Below are 17,216 nucleotides of genomic sequence, written 5' to 3' on the forward strand. Positions count from 1 at the left end.
GCGCGGGAATGAAGGATCGTGTACATCATGAGGTCAGTTACTGCGAGCGAGGGACAGCGTCAGGGATTGCAAATACGCCCAGGCATTTTACCAGACGTGAGACATTCTTTCGTGGGCTACATTGAAAGAAACTTTCACCTCACTTCACTGTTTGCTTATGTGAAATGGCCGTATTTCTCCGTCCACATCTGGGGTGAACCCCCCCCCCCTAAAACTTCTCCACATAAGGCCTCAGGTCTAACTCCTGAGTGAAAGCCGACCGATGCTGCGCGTGCAAATGCCAGTACTCCTCCGCGATCTAAAACAAGACGTTAGCAGACTGAGCCTCCCTCATCGCCATGTCCCCAAGCAAGCGTCCTTCACTTACCGAATCAGGCGAGATCAGCCCGTCAGGGGCGCCGTTGTTGAACTTATCCTTGTACTCGGCCAAGCGCGGGATGTCGATGCCGCCGTCGATGATTGCATGCGCAACGTGCACGCCCTGGGGCCCAAACTCCCGGGCCAGCGACTGCGTGATGGCCCTCGCGGCGAACTTGCCCGCGGCGAAGTTGGTGAACTTGGCGCTGCCCCTGATGCTGGCTGTGGCGCCGGTGACAATTAGGGACGGTGGGTTGGGCGACGAGTCGACCGACTCGAGGAGCAGGGGGAGGGTGTTCTGGGCGAAGTTGAAGAGCCCGTGGCTGCGCGTAGAATCGTAACATATCGTTAGACAGGCGCTTCTGAAAGGGGTTGGGGGTCTCTCTTCCCCCATCGGCTGACGAGGGCTTAGGATTCACTCACGCGTTCCCCTTGAGGCTGGCGTCCAGTTCCTCGACCTTGAACTCCAGGAACGGCTTGATGCCGAAACCCCCAGCGACGTTGTACACCGCGGCGGCCAGCTTCAGGTCAGGCAGCTCCTTCTTGATGGTGTCGAATGCCGACTTCACGGACGCGCCGTCTGCGGCGTCGGCTGGGATGCCGATGGCCTGTCCTCCGCTGCCGTTGATCTCGGCGACGAGGTCCTTGAAGCTCTCCTCCCGCCGGGCGAGCAGCACCACTGGGTACGCTTTTGCGAAGCGCTTTGCGACCTGTTGTTTGCTGTCAGTGGCAAGATCTTGTCGGTAATGGAATTCTCACATAGTGATGGTAGACTCACTGCACCGCCTGTTCCAGCGCCTACACCAGCCACGACGGCGAAGAAGGACTTTGATACGGATGCCATGATTCCAGATTGGTGCGTTAAAGTGAATTGAGAAGAAGTAGTAATGTGTTACCAGATTATGTTTGTAGATTTACTCTGTGGCATGAAACCATTGACTAGAGTCTCAACTTATGCTGAGATGAGGAAACTCAGGCCGTACTTATAAAGACGTTCAAGTGCCTAATGTCTCAGGACATTGACGCAATGCACTTCCGGTATGCTGTGAGGTGCGAACCCCGCCAAATGTCGCTGGCTCGATTAATAATTGGCGGCCAAATTTCCCCAAGGCGCAAGACGACATCTCGCACGATTGAGTTTAGGATCACTAAACATCGCTAGCCATATTCACCTGCAAATCTGCGAAGGCCTGTGTGCAAATCAATCGCCAGACTCGTCCTCGCGATTGTGGGGACGGACTATGGCGGAGAGCGAAGTAACCCATGACAAAGAGCCCGATGCGCGTTGATGACAAATGGGGGGAGACACTTTGGTTGCAAATCAAAGGGATATCCTGTATGCTGTATAATTAGTCTATACAGTAACGATCAAATCACATTCGCTACAGTCTATATGCCTAATGACTGACTCTCTGCCCGATATACAATTCGCAAAGAACGCGCTGTGCTACCTAGTAAGGATGCTCAATGGGCACTCTTTCAACAACGCCGATTGTTTTAAACAGTATTCCTTTCCTCGTATGTAGCGGATCCGATGCCCATCATATTCACATATGCCTCCATCTCTGCCGATTCGTCATCCGCGGCTGCCCCAGATTCAGGAGAGATATGTTGCTGCCTTTCGAAAGCTGCGCTTGGCTGCCCTTGCACGTCTCCAAAATCGAGGATATCATGTGGCCGGCTCAGATTCGCGACCCTGCGCTTCATTCGAGTAAAGTCCTCGTATCTCGTTGTCCTCCCTGAAATGTCGACTTGACTTTCATTCAGTTCATGTTCCGAATTCGGTTGGCTTGGGGCTGGCGGGCGCCCATATTTCTTCCATAATTTGCAGCCAATGGCTATCAGCGCTAGCAATGAGACCGAGACACCAATGGCGACTTTGGCTCTTTTGCTGAGTTGGGACTTCTTCTTTGGAGGTAAAGGCCGAAGTCTGGGACCGGTAGTGTTTTTCGAAAAGTTTGCAACCGCCGTGGGGATAATAACATTCCAGGGTCTGGTCGCCTCGACGAATGGAGCGCGGTCTGTCTGACCTATATACGCTGTAGAGACGATGGCGGATCCTCTGGTGATAGGCTCTCCTGGTGCTGCCGCTGGTAAGGCAGTGGTCGTTGAGCCATCGATGGCTTGTCTTCGCCGTAGCCGCCCCCGATGAGCGTCATTACAACAAGGCTCGGGAGTGCTGGGTTCATCGGTGCAGCAATCATAATCATCGCTGCCAGCTGACTCGTCAGTGCAGTCGACATCTCCGGGGGCGGTATCTGTGGGGGCGACAGCTCCGGTTGGAAGAGGTATGTATGGTGGTCTAGGTTCTAGTCCAGGCTTCGACAAAGTAATCGTGACGCTGAGCGTGGTATATTGACTGGTTGAATGGTGACTCATATGGGTCATCGAGGCGGATTTGCTGTGCGATGTATCTGCATGACCTATGGGTATGGCAGAAGGGCCACAGAACCAGCCATCAGCAGGTGCGTCGGTAAGTCGCATTCCAGCATCCAGGGCCTCAATGTCGCGAAATTGCAGTGGTGATTCGAAATGCGCACGATTGCAGTGACGGTGTGCCCCAGTCGTGCATTTGAGCGTCATGGGGTCACTAGAAGAAATGCCTATGCAATCCTCGACGGAATCGACACAGGCGGTCGGTTGAACAGTGCAGTCCCCTCCAGAGGGTACGCAGCAGATAATGGAGGGCTGTGGAGCGGGTGTAATCATAGGAAGCACGGTTGCATCTATGGCTGTTGTAGCTGCTACCGATGAACTCGGATAGTAGATGGCGCACTTTTCTGAGTTCTCATGGCATCCAAATCGAGACCTTTCCAAGCCATTGAGGTACCCACAAGCGTCATCTGGAGCCTCGATAATGATGGAATGATTGGTCATGGCCACCGGCATGAGCGAAAAAGGAGCGGTAGGATGCATCATAAACGGTTTTGTTGTCTGGCTGGTAAACCTAAGTGAACGAGCGTTGAGTTGATGATGATGATGATGGTGTTTGTTGTTGGAAGGTAAACAACCCCGGAGCACAAATCGGCATTGTCGAGGTTCTCTTGCTATTCGTTCTGAGCGAGGAAGTAGCGAGTTCTGTATGTTCATGACCATGACTTACTTCGTCAGGAAGGAAGTCAGAGCAGGTAGCTGCTGATGACGATTCTGATCCATCAACACAGAGTGGTCAACTCCCAAGCGTGGGATCTATAACTTTCCTAGGCTCGAGGATGTATACCAAGGGGACGCTGTGCGTAGAATGCTCAGGGGAGGCTGGATATTGTCCTGTGTATTGCTGTCCATTGGACTAACTCAGACGACCACCTGTGAAGGGGAGAGATATCCCTTCAAAGTCAGGAGCGCGAGGATGATCACCACGAGGGTAAAGACGCTCATGATGGTCAGCCCCATGGTGATACAGACTCGGAGGACTCTGCATGGCTTGCCAGCGCCTGGTGGCTTGTGACAGTTGTCTAATTCGCCGTTGTCGTCCCGGAGGAAGTCTTTGAAGTTGGCTTTGGCTGTTCCATAGGGATCCAGTCGTCCAATTGAGATGGTTGATGGCTCATTGAAGAGCGAAATCTCACAGTACGGTAGTGATTGCTCGTCCATGCTGGTTTAAGGCGGATCTACGTCGTTGGTGGGTGAGCTGGTGAAGATGTGTCGATGTAGAACAGCAATTGTACCAAGCAATTAAGCGCGTTTACATCCGGCAATAGAACACCTATCTGAACTAGTCGTGCCGTTATTCACAATAACGCGCCGATGAGAGCGGTCTTGGACCATGTGTAGATAATCTTTACGCTCAAGTGACAGGGAACCGTGAACCCTCGATCAGGCAGACATCAGGCCTTTTGAATATCTCGAAGTTGACATGTGTAATCTAACGATTGCTTTGGTCGGAGCCAAATCAGTGATAAACTCAGAAAAGGTTGATCTAAGTTCTAACGGACTGTTCGCGGGCCTCCAGGGTTGGCGCCATGTCTGATGATGGGCGCGATCTTCCTTAGTCTGCGCTGTACCATCGTCACGGTTCAACAGTGACGTATTTTAAAGCTACATTGCGGTCGGTCCACCAAGGACCAAAAATAGATATAGCGTGATGTTCCGGGGTTAAATATTTACGGATATTTGACTGGGTTCACCGCTCTAGACCTAGACATATACACCATGCATGGGCCCAAATTTTCGGATAAGCGATGAAAGTACCGACTAGTTGACCTCCTTCAACAACTGTACACGCCTCCATGGCTACATGTGCTGATCATCCAGAGCAGAGTGCTTGCTCCGTTGAGCACAACTAGTAACATGAGACTAGTCGATTGGAAGAGTTCTCTGCAGTATTCTCCCCTGGCTAGCGACTCGAAAACAGGAATTTTTTTGCTGGACTTATGCGTCGCAAGCATAATTGTTGCAGAGCAGAGTTAAACGGAGACTTGCAGAAAATTTTCGCTCTTCGAGATGTATTTGGAGTATTCGTCTTAAATGCGGAATCAGGTCCCCTTAGTCATATTTCGTGATCATGACATGACAACCTCCAGTGGTTTAGAAATGCAGAATCTTGAGAGAACAATCTAGCAGCGGAGCTCAAGTGCACCAGGAGTGTCTGGTGATGGCATTCCTTCAAACACCATCCCCTCCGCTCGCCGTTTAAAAGACTGGTCTGTCAACACATTGGCGGATAACGTAATTACCGGCGTTTTAGTCTCACTCTAGGGACCAAGAGAATCACGTATTGCTTGAATGCCGAGCACCCTTTTTGACAAGAACGTCTCTTCGCTCTTTGGCCATATCTACCTACAACGCGTGCGTGTAAATCTGGGAGTGCAAATAGTCCATTCACCCAAAATATGCAGATATCAGTGATCAGTCGAAAATTCTAAAATTCTGATTACGAGGCTGACAAGTGGCTGAAAATTCCAGACTTTTTGTTTGAATATCGGTCTCGGTGTGAACCGTCGAATTTGTCCACAAGTTGGTTGAAAAAGTCAGACTAATCTGCCAAACAGCAAGTTGCACGTCCAATGGGGCCATATCGAAAGTGACCACACTCACCGTACCTAATGCATTTGCCTCCCCCTTCCTTACGCGTCGTAGCTCGAATCGCCGTTGATTGCTTCTCACCGGCTGACCGACCGTTCTAGAATATTGCCATGCGGTATGACGGTCTACATTGTGGTGCAACCTTGAAAGGACCTGTGCCGAACAAGGGTGTCGTTCACGCAGTTCCGATCGCAGCAAGTACTTGCGTCTGCTTATCATTCATCCATCGGTCTGGAGACAAGGATCTAGTTTCAGCGACTGTAGAAACATTTTCTACCTAGGTACTGCCTCCGACTACACGCCTGACGATGACTTTGCATGTGTGCTCGGGCCAACATGCCAACACAGTACACATCAATGTTTGCGACGATGCATGATGCCTTTTAGCGGCGCACCAATTATGCTCGTTGATACTCGGCCCGCGAGACCGCCTGGGCTTCTCGTGGGGATCCTGGAGAGTGAGGGCTCGAGGATGAAGCCGCCGGGCAACAGGGTTCAGAAAAGACTGACCAATATGATCCGTCTACTGCATAGTATAAAGCTAACCTATTTGTAAGCTTAGACTGGACTGAAGGATCGCGGAGCACATGTGCATTTGCAGGTTTAAGGTCGACGTGCAGTCGTAGTGGCCGTTGGAGCTCAGAGGTACCTAGGTACATACCTCGCAGTCCGTCTGGACCCACAGCGCCTTCCCAACAAGGAATGAGCCTGACTCGGCCCGGCCACGAGTGCACCTTCCCCATCTTCGCAAGCCTACTACTTTTGCTACTGTGCAATGCCCATTGACAGCCTTCCTGCACCTCACAGCATCTCCCAATCCTTAGTCAATGCTTCTCTACTGAGTGATCCAAACCCACGGTACGGCATCCCTGGATCACTAGGAGAAGCCCAGCGATTTCGCTGCCCGTTCGCATATTGCCAGCTCAGCATCTCTCATCGTCAAACCCTTCTTGCTCGCCCTCGCCCTCGTCTCTTTTTTTTTCTTCCCGTTCCATGCTGATAAATCCACCGAACTCCACGCAGTGACGTAACCCCCTTGCACTTATTTTTGGGAAATCACCCTCTTCCCCCCAGGACTCGCTGGTGCTCATGTCATGTTTGTAGCGCGCCTGTTCTCCCTTGTCCCTGCGCCGCCCTGCATTGCATTGGCCCGTCCGCCCTGCAAGTCTCGCAGGGCTGAGCCCCGATCTCAGGAGACATACCACTTCGTACGCGCGAATCATCAAATGCACAACCTGCCGTTGATGCCGAGCCCAGGGGGAGAGGGGAAGAGGCCACCGGGGACCGAACGGGGAACGGGCCCATCGATGTCTGCGTGCTTTGCTCGTGCTTGCCCATCTCATTGCATTGAGCTTAAATCCGCTCCGCCGAGCTGAGTATCTCACCAGGTCCTCCTGAGGAAGCACCTGACTGTGTGACTCGGGCTCATTAATCACAATTACCGATCTGCTGTGGCTGAGCATGCGATTCTTGCCAATCGCCAGTCTGGGGTATCTAATTGTGCAACAAAGATAGAACAGGTAGAGTACACTCCGCAAATTTCCCGATTACGAGCCCCATCGCCTAGCCGCACCTCGTGTGAACGTCTCCCCAATGCTGAGTATGACCGCCACGCGAAGAGGCGCGATAGCTCGGTCTCGCTCCACCTTAAGCGAGCAGAGGCTCTTCATTCGACCCGTCCTCATCATCATCCTCGCTTGGCGCGTTGGCGTCTCGCTGCATGAGGATCTTCTTAAGTCGTCGTCGATTTTCCCGCCACGTCAAGAAGTCTTGAATCTCCTGGCCCTTCACCGACGGTGTTACTTGCTCGCCGTCTGGGCCCAACAGGTAAGCCGGAAGCTCTTCCGAGGCGTCCTCAGTATTGTCCATGGGCCGCTCATTGCGCTGCCCGTCCCCAACGTGCCAAACAAATGGAGTGAGATGCTCCTCGTCCACATGGTCTTGGAAATCGTACTCCTGCGTGAACACCGGTGTCTTGTCCTTGCATTTCGCCCACCGGCATAGTAACGGGTTCATCCGCCCATGGACCACGTGTATGTGCTTCCGCAGCCTCACAACGTTCTGTAGCTCCGCCCTGCAACCGGGCCACTCGCACAGGAACGGTACATACCTAGGCGCCGGCTGCCTCTCCCAGACCTCCCGCGGCGTCGGCGACGGCTGGCGGGGCGGCCGACCCCTGCGCTTCTGCCCCGTGCTCTTTGGGCCGGGCGGAGGGCGTTGCGCCGTGGTCAGGCCCGTCTTGTAGGAGGGCATGCCGGGGCGCCAGCCCTTGGGCCTGCCTCGTGGGCGCTTGCCTGTTGTGGGTGGGGCGGGCGTCACCGAGGCGGGTGCGGTGGCTGCTGTGGATACCTGGGCAGCTGGGAGGGCAGCCTGTCTCGTGAGGTCTGACGTGACTAGCTCATCCTCGAGGTCGGCCTCGCCAAAGTAGAGCCCGCTGTGCGGGGGTGACTTGTGTGGTGAGGCATCAAGCACCACCTCTATCCGGGGCCGGCCTGGTGTCGATGCCGAGCCAGTTCCCGACTGTGGTCTTGCCTGAGGCGGTGGGTGAGACTGAGGTGGGTGTGAACCTGGCTGAGCGGGAGTGCGCAGCGCAGTATGGGCGTCATGGCCGATATGCCTGGGGCTCTGCTGCGAGCTGCCAAGCTGGGGTGGCCGTTGAAAGTCTGCAATGTCGGAGGTGATACGTGGTAGCTCTGGCGAATGCGTAGTTGGCCGTTGCGGGACGGGCGAGGCTGAACCGTTGTTTCGCCAGCCGTCCCTTGACGGGGGCTTCCCTTGGACGACGTTGGACAACATATCACTTGGAACCCAACTTCTGCCGCCACTGTGATCTGCACTAAATGCCAGATAGACCGAAAAAAGAAAGTGTTGCTGTCCGGGTATGGTTGGAATTCATTGGTAAGAGACGTTTTGAAATGGTGTGGTAGCTCAGGGTTCCATTGCCGATCTCGAGACGCGTCGAGGGTTATCGCGGGTGCGTGGTGTGAAAGAGACGGGATTGATGAGCAGGCAACAGACCACGGCCTGCCGAGGCAGCGACATTCATGAACCCTGGTCTGATATTGACAGCAGAAGACGATGAGGTACTCGAGCAGGGGCAGCAATGATGAATGCGGAAGGCATAACCTTCAAATTTATGATCGGTGCGCTAGTAACAGTGTAACAGTACCCAGGTAGGTGTGTAATAAATGGTACATATTTACATACAAACATACTTGCAATTGTCAGTCCGCCAGGCACGAAAGACTCAAACCCGAACTTGGACTTTAGGACGAGGGAATGGACGTCTTGTTCATTCGGACGTTCACAATGAACAGTACTGTTACAAGGAACGGAGGGAGGGAAGGGGCCTGTTTGGTGCGGGAAGCGAGGTTACGCAGGAGCTCGCGACAACCTTGGAAAGCGGGGAGACGAATGCTTAAGATATTACGTTGCCTCGGGGGCATTGCGGCCTCGCTCACCCTCAGATGTTCCAGCAGCGAACACATAGAACGAACGGCTACCTTGATCGCCTGCAAGTCAGACTGAGTGCAGAGGTCTGGACGTTCACGGCCCAATGCTTATTTATCCAGGCGTTCGGTTCAACTGTCAAAAGCGTCGACTGCAGGCGGGCTTGGAACTCCTCACATCAGGGAATACGACATCCTGGACTCCCCGGCAGTCTGAAATTGTCTGTTTTGGCACAGGCTTGGCCAATTGGATCCGCCTCTGCGTCACAGATGCTGGGGGAACCAGTTTATCCCCCGAAAGAATCCCTGACTGCTGATTGCTGTGCTGTGCTGTGTGCTGATTGCTAATTGCCCAGTGCACCACTGTACATCTGGGCAAGCAGGATACGTACCTACGGAGTAAGTACAGCACACACGCACATATGTAGACACGGACACAGGCAGAGCACATTTACATACATTACATATCCCATCCCATCATCCCAACATCCATTCGTCCCCTCCCTCCATACTTCATTCACCTCATCACATCACCTGCGTGCTATCCCATCTCTGCTCCTCCTCCTCCTCGTCCCGCTGTATCTCCCCATCTCGAAGAGGGGGCTCAAATCGGCTGAAGCACATTGCGGGCTAACGACGTGGCGTTTCCTTTCTCCAGGGTCTCAGCAGGGAGATTTTACTGGACCCTCAAGGATCTTGAGAGCCCTGCCGCGCCCTCGTACTTGTCTCGCCTGTCAAGTCAGTGTCACTTGCTCCCCTCCGCCTCAGCCCACCCACAGCAGTTGTGGTTGCATTAGCAGTGGCATCCACCCGCCTGCCCGCCTGCCCGTCTTCTCTCCCGCCGGGCGCTTCTGTTGGACGAGACGAGACCAGCCCGAGACCTGACTGGCCTGACTGACCTGACTTGACGAGCCAGCCCTGGCCCCACTTTCAGTTGGCGGCCCCCCTCCCCTCCCAGCGCTCCCCCAATTCTCCGCCTGATTGCACTGCACTGGGATCTGCTCGACTTGGCCTAGGCTCGCCCGCGCCCGTCCCCATTCGCGTCCCTGTCCCTGTCGACCCGGCTGTCTCCCTTCTGCTAGCCTAATCAACTCGCTCGCTCGCCGCCGCCTGCGCTTTTGGGGTCCTGCTCTTTGGTTCTTGGTCCTTGGTTCTCGGTCACCTCAGCAATGCCTCGCCAGTTCACCATCACCACAAACAGCCGCTCCCTTTCCGCACGATGGCATCGCCCGCAACCTCATGATCCTGAAGACCTCAACATGCCCTCCACAAAATCCACCAATGGCAATAGCCATTTCCCTCAGAAGCTCAAGAACTTCTTTAGGATCAACAGCAGCGACAAGGCCCTGAGCCCCGGCGACCATTCAAACAGCCCCTTCAAGTCCGACAGCAAGTCCTCCTTCCGCCAGTCCAAGTTCTTCACCACCGTCGGTCGCCTGAGGAGCACCACGACCACTAGCGAAGGCCATCCTCTCGACGAGGCCCTCAGTCCCACCGCCAACGCCAATCCCTACTTTGCTCACCAGGGCCCGCCTGCCCTCCGCCATCACAACGAGGGCTCCGTACCGCCAAGCCCTCCTGACACCCCAGAACTCAAGATCGATGGCCCCAATGGCAGCCCTGCCGAACAGCCCACTGCTGCCACAAAGGAGGAGCTCGCGAGGAAATTGAGGAGGGTTGCAAGCGCTCCTAATGCCCAGGGCCTGTTCTCCAACGGCAAGGGCAGCAACGAGCGCCCTGCCACCGCAGAGCTCGGCAAGGAGCCGCTGATCGTGAACAAAAGTGCAAGCACACTGGGCTTGGTGGAAACAAAAAACGGCAGTGATGAGCTTTCCCTGGCCGTACCCGACACTGATGGTCTTGGATCTCTTCCTCCCCCCGGCCGGACACCCCTCGCCTTCAGGAGAACATACAGTTCCAACTCTATCAAGATCCGCAATGTCGAGGTCGGCCCCTCGAGTTTCGACAAGATCAAGTTGATTGGCAAGGGTGACGTCGGGAAGGTCTACCTCGTCAAGGAGAAGAAGAGCAGCAGACTGTATGCCATGAAAGGTATGCATCGCGTGCCCCTTACTGTTGTCTCGTGCCCGCTGACAAATTCCCTGCAGTGTTGAGCAAGAAGGAGATGATCAAGCGCAACAAGATTAAGAGAGCGCTTGCAGAGCAGGAGATCCTCGCGACCAGCAATCACCCCTTCATTGTCACCCTTTATCACTCCTTCCAGTCCGAGGACTACCTGTACCTGTGCATGGAATACTGCAGTGGTGGCGAGTTCTTCCGCGCTCTACAGACCCGGCCTGGAAAATGCATCCCCGAGGACGATGCACGATTCTATGCTGCAGAGGTCACTGCTGCTCTGGAGTACCTTCACTTGATGGGTTTTATTTACCGAGATTTGAAGCCAGAGAGTAAGTCGTATGCTCGACTCCCGCAGAATATGCACCCGCTAACCTGAGCCGCCAGATATTCTTCTCCACCAATCTGGCCACATCATGCTGTCTGACTTCGATCTGTCGAAGCAGTCTGACCCTGGTGGAAAGCCGACCATGATCGTGGGCAAGAACGGAGCGAGCACGACATCATTACCTACGATCGACACGAGGTCCTGCATCGCCAACTTCAGGACCAACTCTTTCGTGGGGACAGAGGAATACATCGCGCCCGAGGTGATCAAGGGGAGCGGTCACACCAGCGCCGTTGACTGGTGGACCTTGGGCATCCTGATTTACGAGATGTTATACGGCACAACCCCCTTCAAGGGTAAGAACCGAAATGCGACGTTCGCAAACATTCTCAGGGAAGACATCCCATTCCCAGACCACGCTGGAGCGCCCCAAATATCAAAGTGAGTAATCGAGGCTACACAAGCACGCGAGTCCTGCTAACCTGGTCACAGTCTCTGCAAGTCTCTCATACGCAAGCTGCTCATCAAAGATGAGAACCGCCGACTGGGTGCCCGCGCAGGAGCCTCAGATATCAAGGTGCATCCCTTCTTCAGGACGACTCAATGGGCTTTGATCCGACACATGAAGCCACCAATTGTTCCCAATCAGGGCCGTGCCCTCGATACCATCAACTTCCGCAACGTCAAGGAGAGTGAGAGTGTGGACATTAGCGGCTCTAGACCCATGCAGGGTGTGCCTCTCGACAGCGGCCTGGCGACGCCCGGTGTTGAAGGCGCTGATCCTTTTGAGGAATTCAACAGCGTGACGCTCCACCACGACGGCGACGATCACAATTCTGACACTGGATACGACTCGTCACCTCATTAAGCCCAGGCCATTGAACTGTGGTATGAAAAATTGAGATATTAGAGGCTTCGCAACTATGTGCTCTCTGTACCGAGTGTAAGAGCCTTGCTGCGAGGCAGCGCTCACCGACCCCAAATTTCTATACCGCCAGGTCGTGGCACAGGTCGCGCTGTGGCTCAATCGCCTACCGAATCCAGCGTCGACTTTCCACCCTCACCGCTTCAAGCAGTCCGCGATGCCGATTCCGAAAAGAGGAGAGAAGTGTATATGACTTTGCTGTACAAATGATACAGGAGAGGGCAGGCCCTGTGGAATGTCATGGGTTGCCCTGGTCTTTCTTAAACTTCCCTTACCAACACTCATTCAAAACGGAGGATGATGTGAATGCAAGAGGGAAATAGCATTATGGAGTCTTGCGGGTTAAGGCGTTTTGGACCAAAGACAGGGCAAAATGGTATCTAGCAATTTCTTGTTTTTGCTTTCGACCACTCATTGACACGCGTATGCCCATGCGGTGAATTGACGGGCAAACCATATTCTGGCCACGTGGGCTTGAGACCTACACGGCCCTGCGCTGCTAAGGTGAATACGAACAGCAAGGTGCGGCGGACGCGTGAGTGGAGGCTATAAGATGGATGCACTGAGATGGCAGCTATATGAAGCTCGCTTGAGCAGTCGGCGCGGAGTGGTTAACTTTGGGTGTCTTTGGAGTTGTTTCTCGTGAGCCTGGGGGGAAAGAGAGACAGACCGGAAGACAATTTCAGCTCATCTTGATTTTTTGCTGCTTCTTGGGTGACTCTTGAGTGACAACCGGTGCATGAGTATCATTTACTATTTGCAGCACCAACCACCATGTTATATAATGATAAGGGCTGGTCTTTGCTCTCCTACATCCGCATACTCTATGTGGTGCCTAATTCAGAATATTGCCTGTATTGCCTGCTGGGCGTGGCATCGTGCTGCTGGTCGACTTTGTGACCGAGAACTTGAGTGGCCCAGTGGAAGTGTTGTTATACAGCGATGTGCAGACAAACATGTGTTGTGCCTTTTCTCGTGAGACCTTTCGTCCTATCGTCTCACTCAATTTGAGCCGCTGAGCCGGAAGAAAACTCAACTCATTTCTTTATTCTTTCTCCTATTCTCCACGTCTCCCGAGGACTAGGTAATGTCACTCTGGAGAATGAAGCGCTCTACTGTTCTACAGCCGGAGTAGCATGGCCCGAGTTGTGGATGTTGAGAATTGGAATATGTGCAAGGAGCACGATCCCGTGCATGAGATCTTTTCACGAGGTCTGATGGTGTCAAGCCCGTGACAAACTTGGTGAAACGTGAAGTCCACGAGTTCTTCGTGGCCACCAACGTGTACATCGCCGCAGCTCAAGTCACATATTTATTTACCATTCGCCTTCGCGCTACCCTTGTTGTGGTGGCCATGTCTGAATCAATCTCTCAACTACAACATCAGGCAAGGGCAGTCTTAGTGGAGCAGTACTTTAGACTATGGATACTGTTTATAGAATCCTATCTAGCAACGCTTCTCATTGGAGGTCTCTATGTACCGTGAGCTCTGCCATAATCTCCACTTATACTGTCAATTGATAGACAAATGAAAAGTCCTGATTAAAAGACATCACGTTCGTGGCCAGCCAATTTCAATGTACTCCAAGTCATGCACCACTGCACGCAATATTGTAACCAGTGTTACAACATAATCACGCAGTGTGTCACTGGATCTTCGGAATCTTTGGTAGAGCGCAAATTACATGGCTGAAACAAATAATCATGCTGAATGTACTTTGTTCAAATTATACAATATCCGCGGCGCCTCCCTCCCTCTTCATCACCGAGTCGGTGGCAGCTTTCATTCCGCCCATTCTGCTCACATGAGGAAGAATCACTGTTTCGTGTTTGAGAAGCGATCCAAATTCGTGTCCAGCGAAATTTCCATCGGGAGAAGTCACGAATCCCACTGTTCCACCATGTCTCGCAAAATGGTTCAGGGGATTCACATCAAACGGCCGTGTGATAGGTATTCTTAATATGGCATCGGATACTTCACACCTCTCTGACGCAAGTGACTCTGATTCTGAAGCTCCTGTGATATACAATCGATACTGACGATGTCTACTTTCGCGCATGACGGGGAAATAGTGAGTCAATGACAGCTAGTGTTAGATATTTTGTGCTGGTGTAAGTTGAAAGCACCATCAACAACACCTCGAGAAGGATGAAACATATCCAAAACAAAAACAAAAAAACAACGATGGTTCATTGATATGGCTTGATTGCGCACTTGGATGCCGCTTACGCCGACCCATTTGAGCGTGCAACGCGGATGCAGGACTGGGATTTCTAGGTACAGATCGGTGCCGAGTATCGGGCTACAACATCGGGCTCGGTAAAATTGTACTTATGAACAGCTGCCGCAGCTCCATTGCTGCTTCGACTGGGCAGTGTCTGCTGTTCCCGTAAGGGTGCATTTTTAATCAATACTAAAAGCTTCAATTCTTTTGCGATGAATCGATAAGTCTGGGTGATCTCGTGCGCAGCTGATCCGTCAGCCGTGTCTTGGTCCCCACCTTTACCAGCCATCACGAGGAGCTAAAAACAGCCGCTACCCCTACTGCATCCTACCTTCAATTTAGTCATCGGGTTAAATCATATCCTGCATGTCTAGCTTGCCTATTTAGCTAGAGATCCTGGTGGCTGTCAACGAGCTGATGTTGATCATGGGAGAGGCGAGTGGTAAGTAATACGTACGTAGGTTCAACGTCTCTGTTCTGTTCTCTGGCCTCTTTAGGCGTCGTCTTGATCTTCTGCTCATTCGTACTCTCACACCTGACCCGGCATTTGGTTATATGCCTTCCACAGTAAGTTCGCTCAAGCAGTGAACTTTGTGTGTCAAATCCCCCCAACGTTACATGGCCTTTGCGGGCCAGCATGGGTAGCAGCCATGTCGTCAACCCCATCACCACCGTCGAGCGTCCGCTCCGACACACGAGGCACAAGGCCTCCTGGCCCTCCATTCCGGACCCGAAAACCTGAACGTCCAACAGAACCGGAAGCAGTCAAGTCCACAAAACTAAAACCTGGGTCGCCAACGCCGCCATGCTGTGTCCTCACAACCAGAGGCGGCGATATCCGTGAGCGCAGGTTTCTCTCAACGGCTGACGAACTCCAGGCTGAGATTGCTGGCCTGGCCAACCATGGCGTGCCAGCGACTACCACGACCGCAGGTGCGTTCGTCACTGCTAGTAGCCAGCAGGCTAGAAGAGTAGAGAGTACAGCGCGGCCACTTATCACCCTCCACGGTCTGCCAGCCCCGTTTCTATCTGTTCTCCTGGATAGCCCTTTGGATATCGACCCGGCCTTTGTCGAAGCTCACGCGGTGGGAAGAAGCTACCGGCCCTTGGGAGCTCGTCGGAGACGAGGGGATGGCGCAGCCAGGTATGCGCACTGGGACTATCCGGAGTTGGTGACTGGGCACTGGAAGGCTTTGGCCTGTAGGAAAGGCTTTCAAGGCTCCAACGACAGTCTTGCATCTACGAAACATCCGGAGGATAGTGTTGACCTTGCGCGCGAGTCAGTGGTGCGGCCTGTCTCTGACACAGACAAGAAGTTGGCTGCTGTGTTTTGCCGGGCAAGTCTCTGGATGAGCAAGGACGTGGATGTCTTGTTCCTAGACAAACCATGCTGGGGAGAAAAAGGTCCGCTGAGAAAGGCCCGCAGGGCGGGCAAAGTCAAGGGGATTTATGCGCCGTCAAACCAGGAACGTCTTACAGACCGTGAGACGAAAAGTGGCAGTCTGGCAATGTCCTTGGCAATGGGGCAGGAGATTCCCAGCTTGGAGAGCACTGTGCAAGACAGCCTTGCAAATGTGAACAAGGACGGCGGAGTGTTTCAATTCTTGGAAGAGACAGCGCATGAGCATTGGCTCGAGCTGTTTGAGGTCCTCACGCCGAGGCAAAAGGTCGTCATACTCGAGGAGACATCACTGGAGTGGCGGATCATGCAAGCACTGGAGCGGAATTTCGACATGGCGAAAAGTGTCACGCGCCGCCAGAACGGCCGTGAAGTTGCAGAAAGTATTGGTATCCGACCGGACGACTGGGAAGGTCTCATACAAAGATTACGAACGCGCATAGAGATGCTCGCAACCATACCCCCCAGCGCCACACGCGGAAAGTCAGGGACAACAGTCAAGGAGGCCGCGATCCATGAGGAGAATATCGCTTACGTCCCAAGACACAGGACGACAACAGCAGACACACCGTCATCCTCGGGCTCCGACGAGAATCAGCGCTCCCTCGACCGCGTGACATACCTAGGCGGGATCCTCCTCCCGTTCTCCGTCGTCTCGGGCGTGCTGTCCATGAACGAGGACTTCGAGCCGGGCCAGCCTCTGTTCTGGGTTTTTTGGGTGGCCACAATCCCACTGGCACTGTTCACAGTACTGGTCATCTACGCGGACAAGCTGAGGCAGGTGGAGGTCTGGGCTGAGGTGTCGGATACGAGCGGGAGTGTCTCGGGGGACACAGAGTCCACAGGAGAGAAAATGGAAGAGATTGAAAAGGGGAAGAAGAGGCCGACATCTGTCTCGAGTACTCTCAAGTACAATAGGCATCAGCAACCGGAGACGGTCACCTATAGTGCCGGGGGCGACGTCGTCATTGACCTCGGCAGTCCGACTGCTGAGATCCAGCAGATATCAGTCGAGCCCCCGGAGCCATACGGGGAGGACCAGCGAACAGACGATGACCAGGATGAAGAAGGATCCTCCAGCGATGAGGACACGGCCGAGGAAGTGCTTCAACCAAGCACAGATGCAGTACATGGACACCGCCGTGCATGGAAAAAGCAGCAGCTTGGCTGGGGAGGAGCGGCTATGTGCATGTTGAGAGGCATGAAGCCGCTTCGCGTCTCGGATGGTATTCCGGGTGCTCCGCGAGAAGAGTAGCATACTGGACAGCTAGGAGAAAGGAGGAGTCTCAGAGAATATGGCAAGAATTGTTTATATGCGATATGGGATATACAATATGCCTGAACATTCAACCAACACTTCTCCCGTCAAGTTCACCTCCATCTGCGCGATTGACCTCTTTCAGAAACACAACACGCTCGACGCCGAACAATG

The 17,216-nt window shown here is 53.5% G+C and overlaps 6 protein-coding genes across 6 annotated transcripts; 2 read left to right on the forward strand and 4 right to left on the reverse strand.

Moving 5' to 3' along the window:
• Positions 1-208: 208 nt before the first annotated feature.
• On the reverse strand, positions 209-1,201 carry J7T55_006807 (short chain dehydrogenase; the record flags this gene model as incomplete). Its single annotated transcript, XM_053132738.1, has 4 exons — positions 209-298; positions 368-680; positions 781-1,067; positions 1,136-1,201. The coding sequence occupies 4 exons, from the start codon at positions 1,199-1,201 to the stop codon at positions 209-211; spliced, it is 756 nt and encodes a 251-aa protein (XP_053001570.1).
• Positions 1,202-1,854: 653 nt separating this feature from the next.
• Positions 1,855-3,273, reverse strand: J7T55_006808 (uncharacterized protein; the record flags this gene model as incomplete). Its single annotated transcript, XM_053132749.1, has 1 exon — positions 1,855-3,273. The coding sequence occupies one exon, from the start codon at positions 3,271-3,273 to the stop codon at positions 1,855-1,857; it is 1,419 nt and encodes a 472-aa protein (XP_053001571.1).
• A 378-nt stretch (positions 3,274-3,651) lies between these two features.
• Positions 3,652-3,951, reverse strand: J7T55_006809 (uncharacterized protein; the record flags this gene model as incomplete). Its single annotated transcript, XM_053132760.1, has 1 exon — positions 3,652-3,951. One exon carries the CDS (start codon positions 3,949-3,951, stop codon positions 3,652-3,654), a length of 300 nt encoding a protein of 99 aa, XP_053001572.1.
• A 3,078-nt stretch (positions 3,952-7,029) lies between these two features.
• Positions 7,030-8,178, reverse strand: J7T55_006810 (c2h2 finger domain-containing protein; the record flags this gene model as incomplete). Its single annotated transcript, XM_053132771.1, has 1 exon — positions 7,030-8,178. One exon carries the CDS (start codon positions 8,176-8,178, stop codon positions 7,030-7,032), a length of 1,149 nt encoding a protein of 382 aa, XP_053001573.1.
• A 1,912-nt stretch (positions 8,179-10,090) lies between these two features.
• J7T55_006811 (nonrepressor of conidiation-2) lies at positions 10,091-12,103 on the forward strand (the record flags this gene model as incomplete). The annotated part of the gene is made up of 4 exons (XM_053132782.1): positions 10,091-10,883; positions 10,940-11,239; positions 11,295-11,676; positions 11,728-12,103. 4 exons carry the CDS (start codon positions 10,091-10,093, stop codon positions 12,101-12,103), a joined length of 1,851 nt encoding a protein of 616 aa, XP_053001574.1.
• Positions 12,104-15,035: 2,932 nt separating this feature from the next.
• On the forward strand, positions 15,036-17,039 carry J7T55_006812 (uncharacterized protein; the record flags this gene model as incomplete). Its single annotated transcript, XM_053132794.1, has 1 exon — positions 15,036-17,039. One exon carries the CDS (start codon positions 15,036-15,038, stop codon positions 17,037-17,039), a length of 2,004 nt encoding a protein of 667 aa, XP_053001575.1.
• Between the last annotated feature and the right edge of the window lie 177 nt (positions 17,040-17,216).

Source organism: Diaporthe amygdali, assembly GCF_026229845.1.
Source record: "Diaporthe amygdali strain CAA958 chromosome Unknown NODE_1_length_4327563_cov_65_473760, whole genome shotgun sequence".
NCBI lineage: Eukaryota > Fungi > Ascomycota > Sordariomycetes > Diaporthales > Diaporthaceae > Diaporthe > Diaporthe amygdali.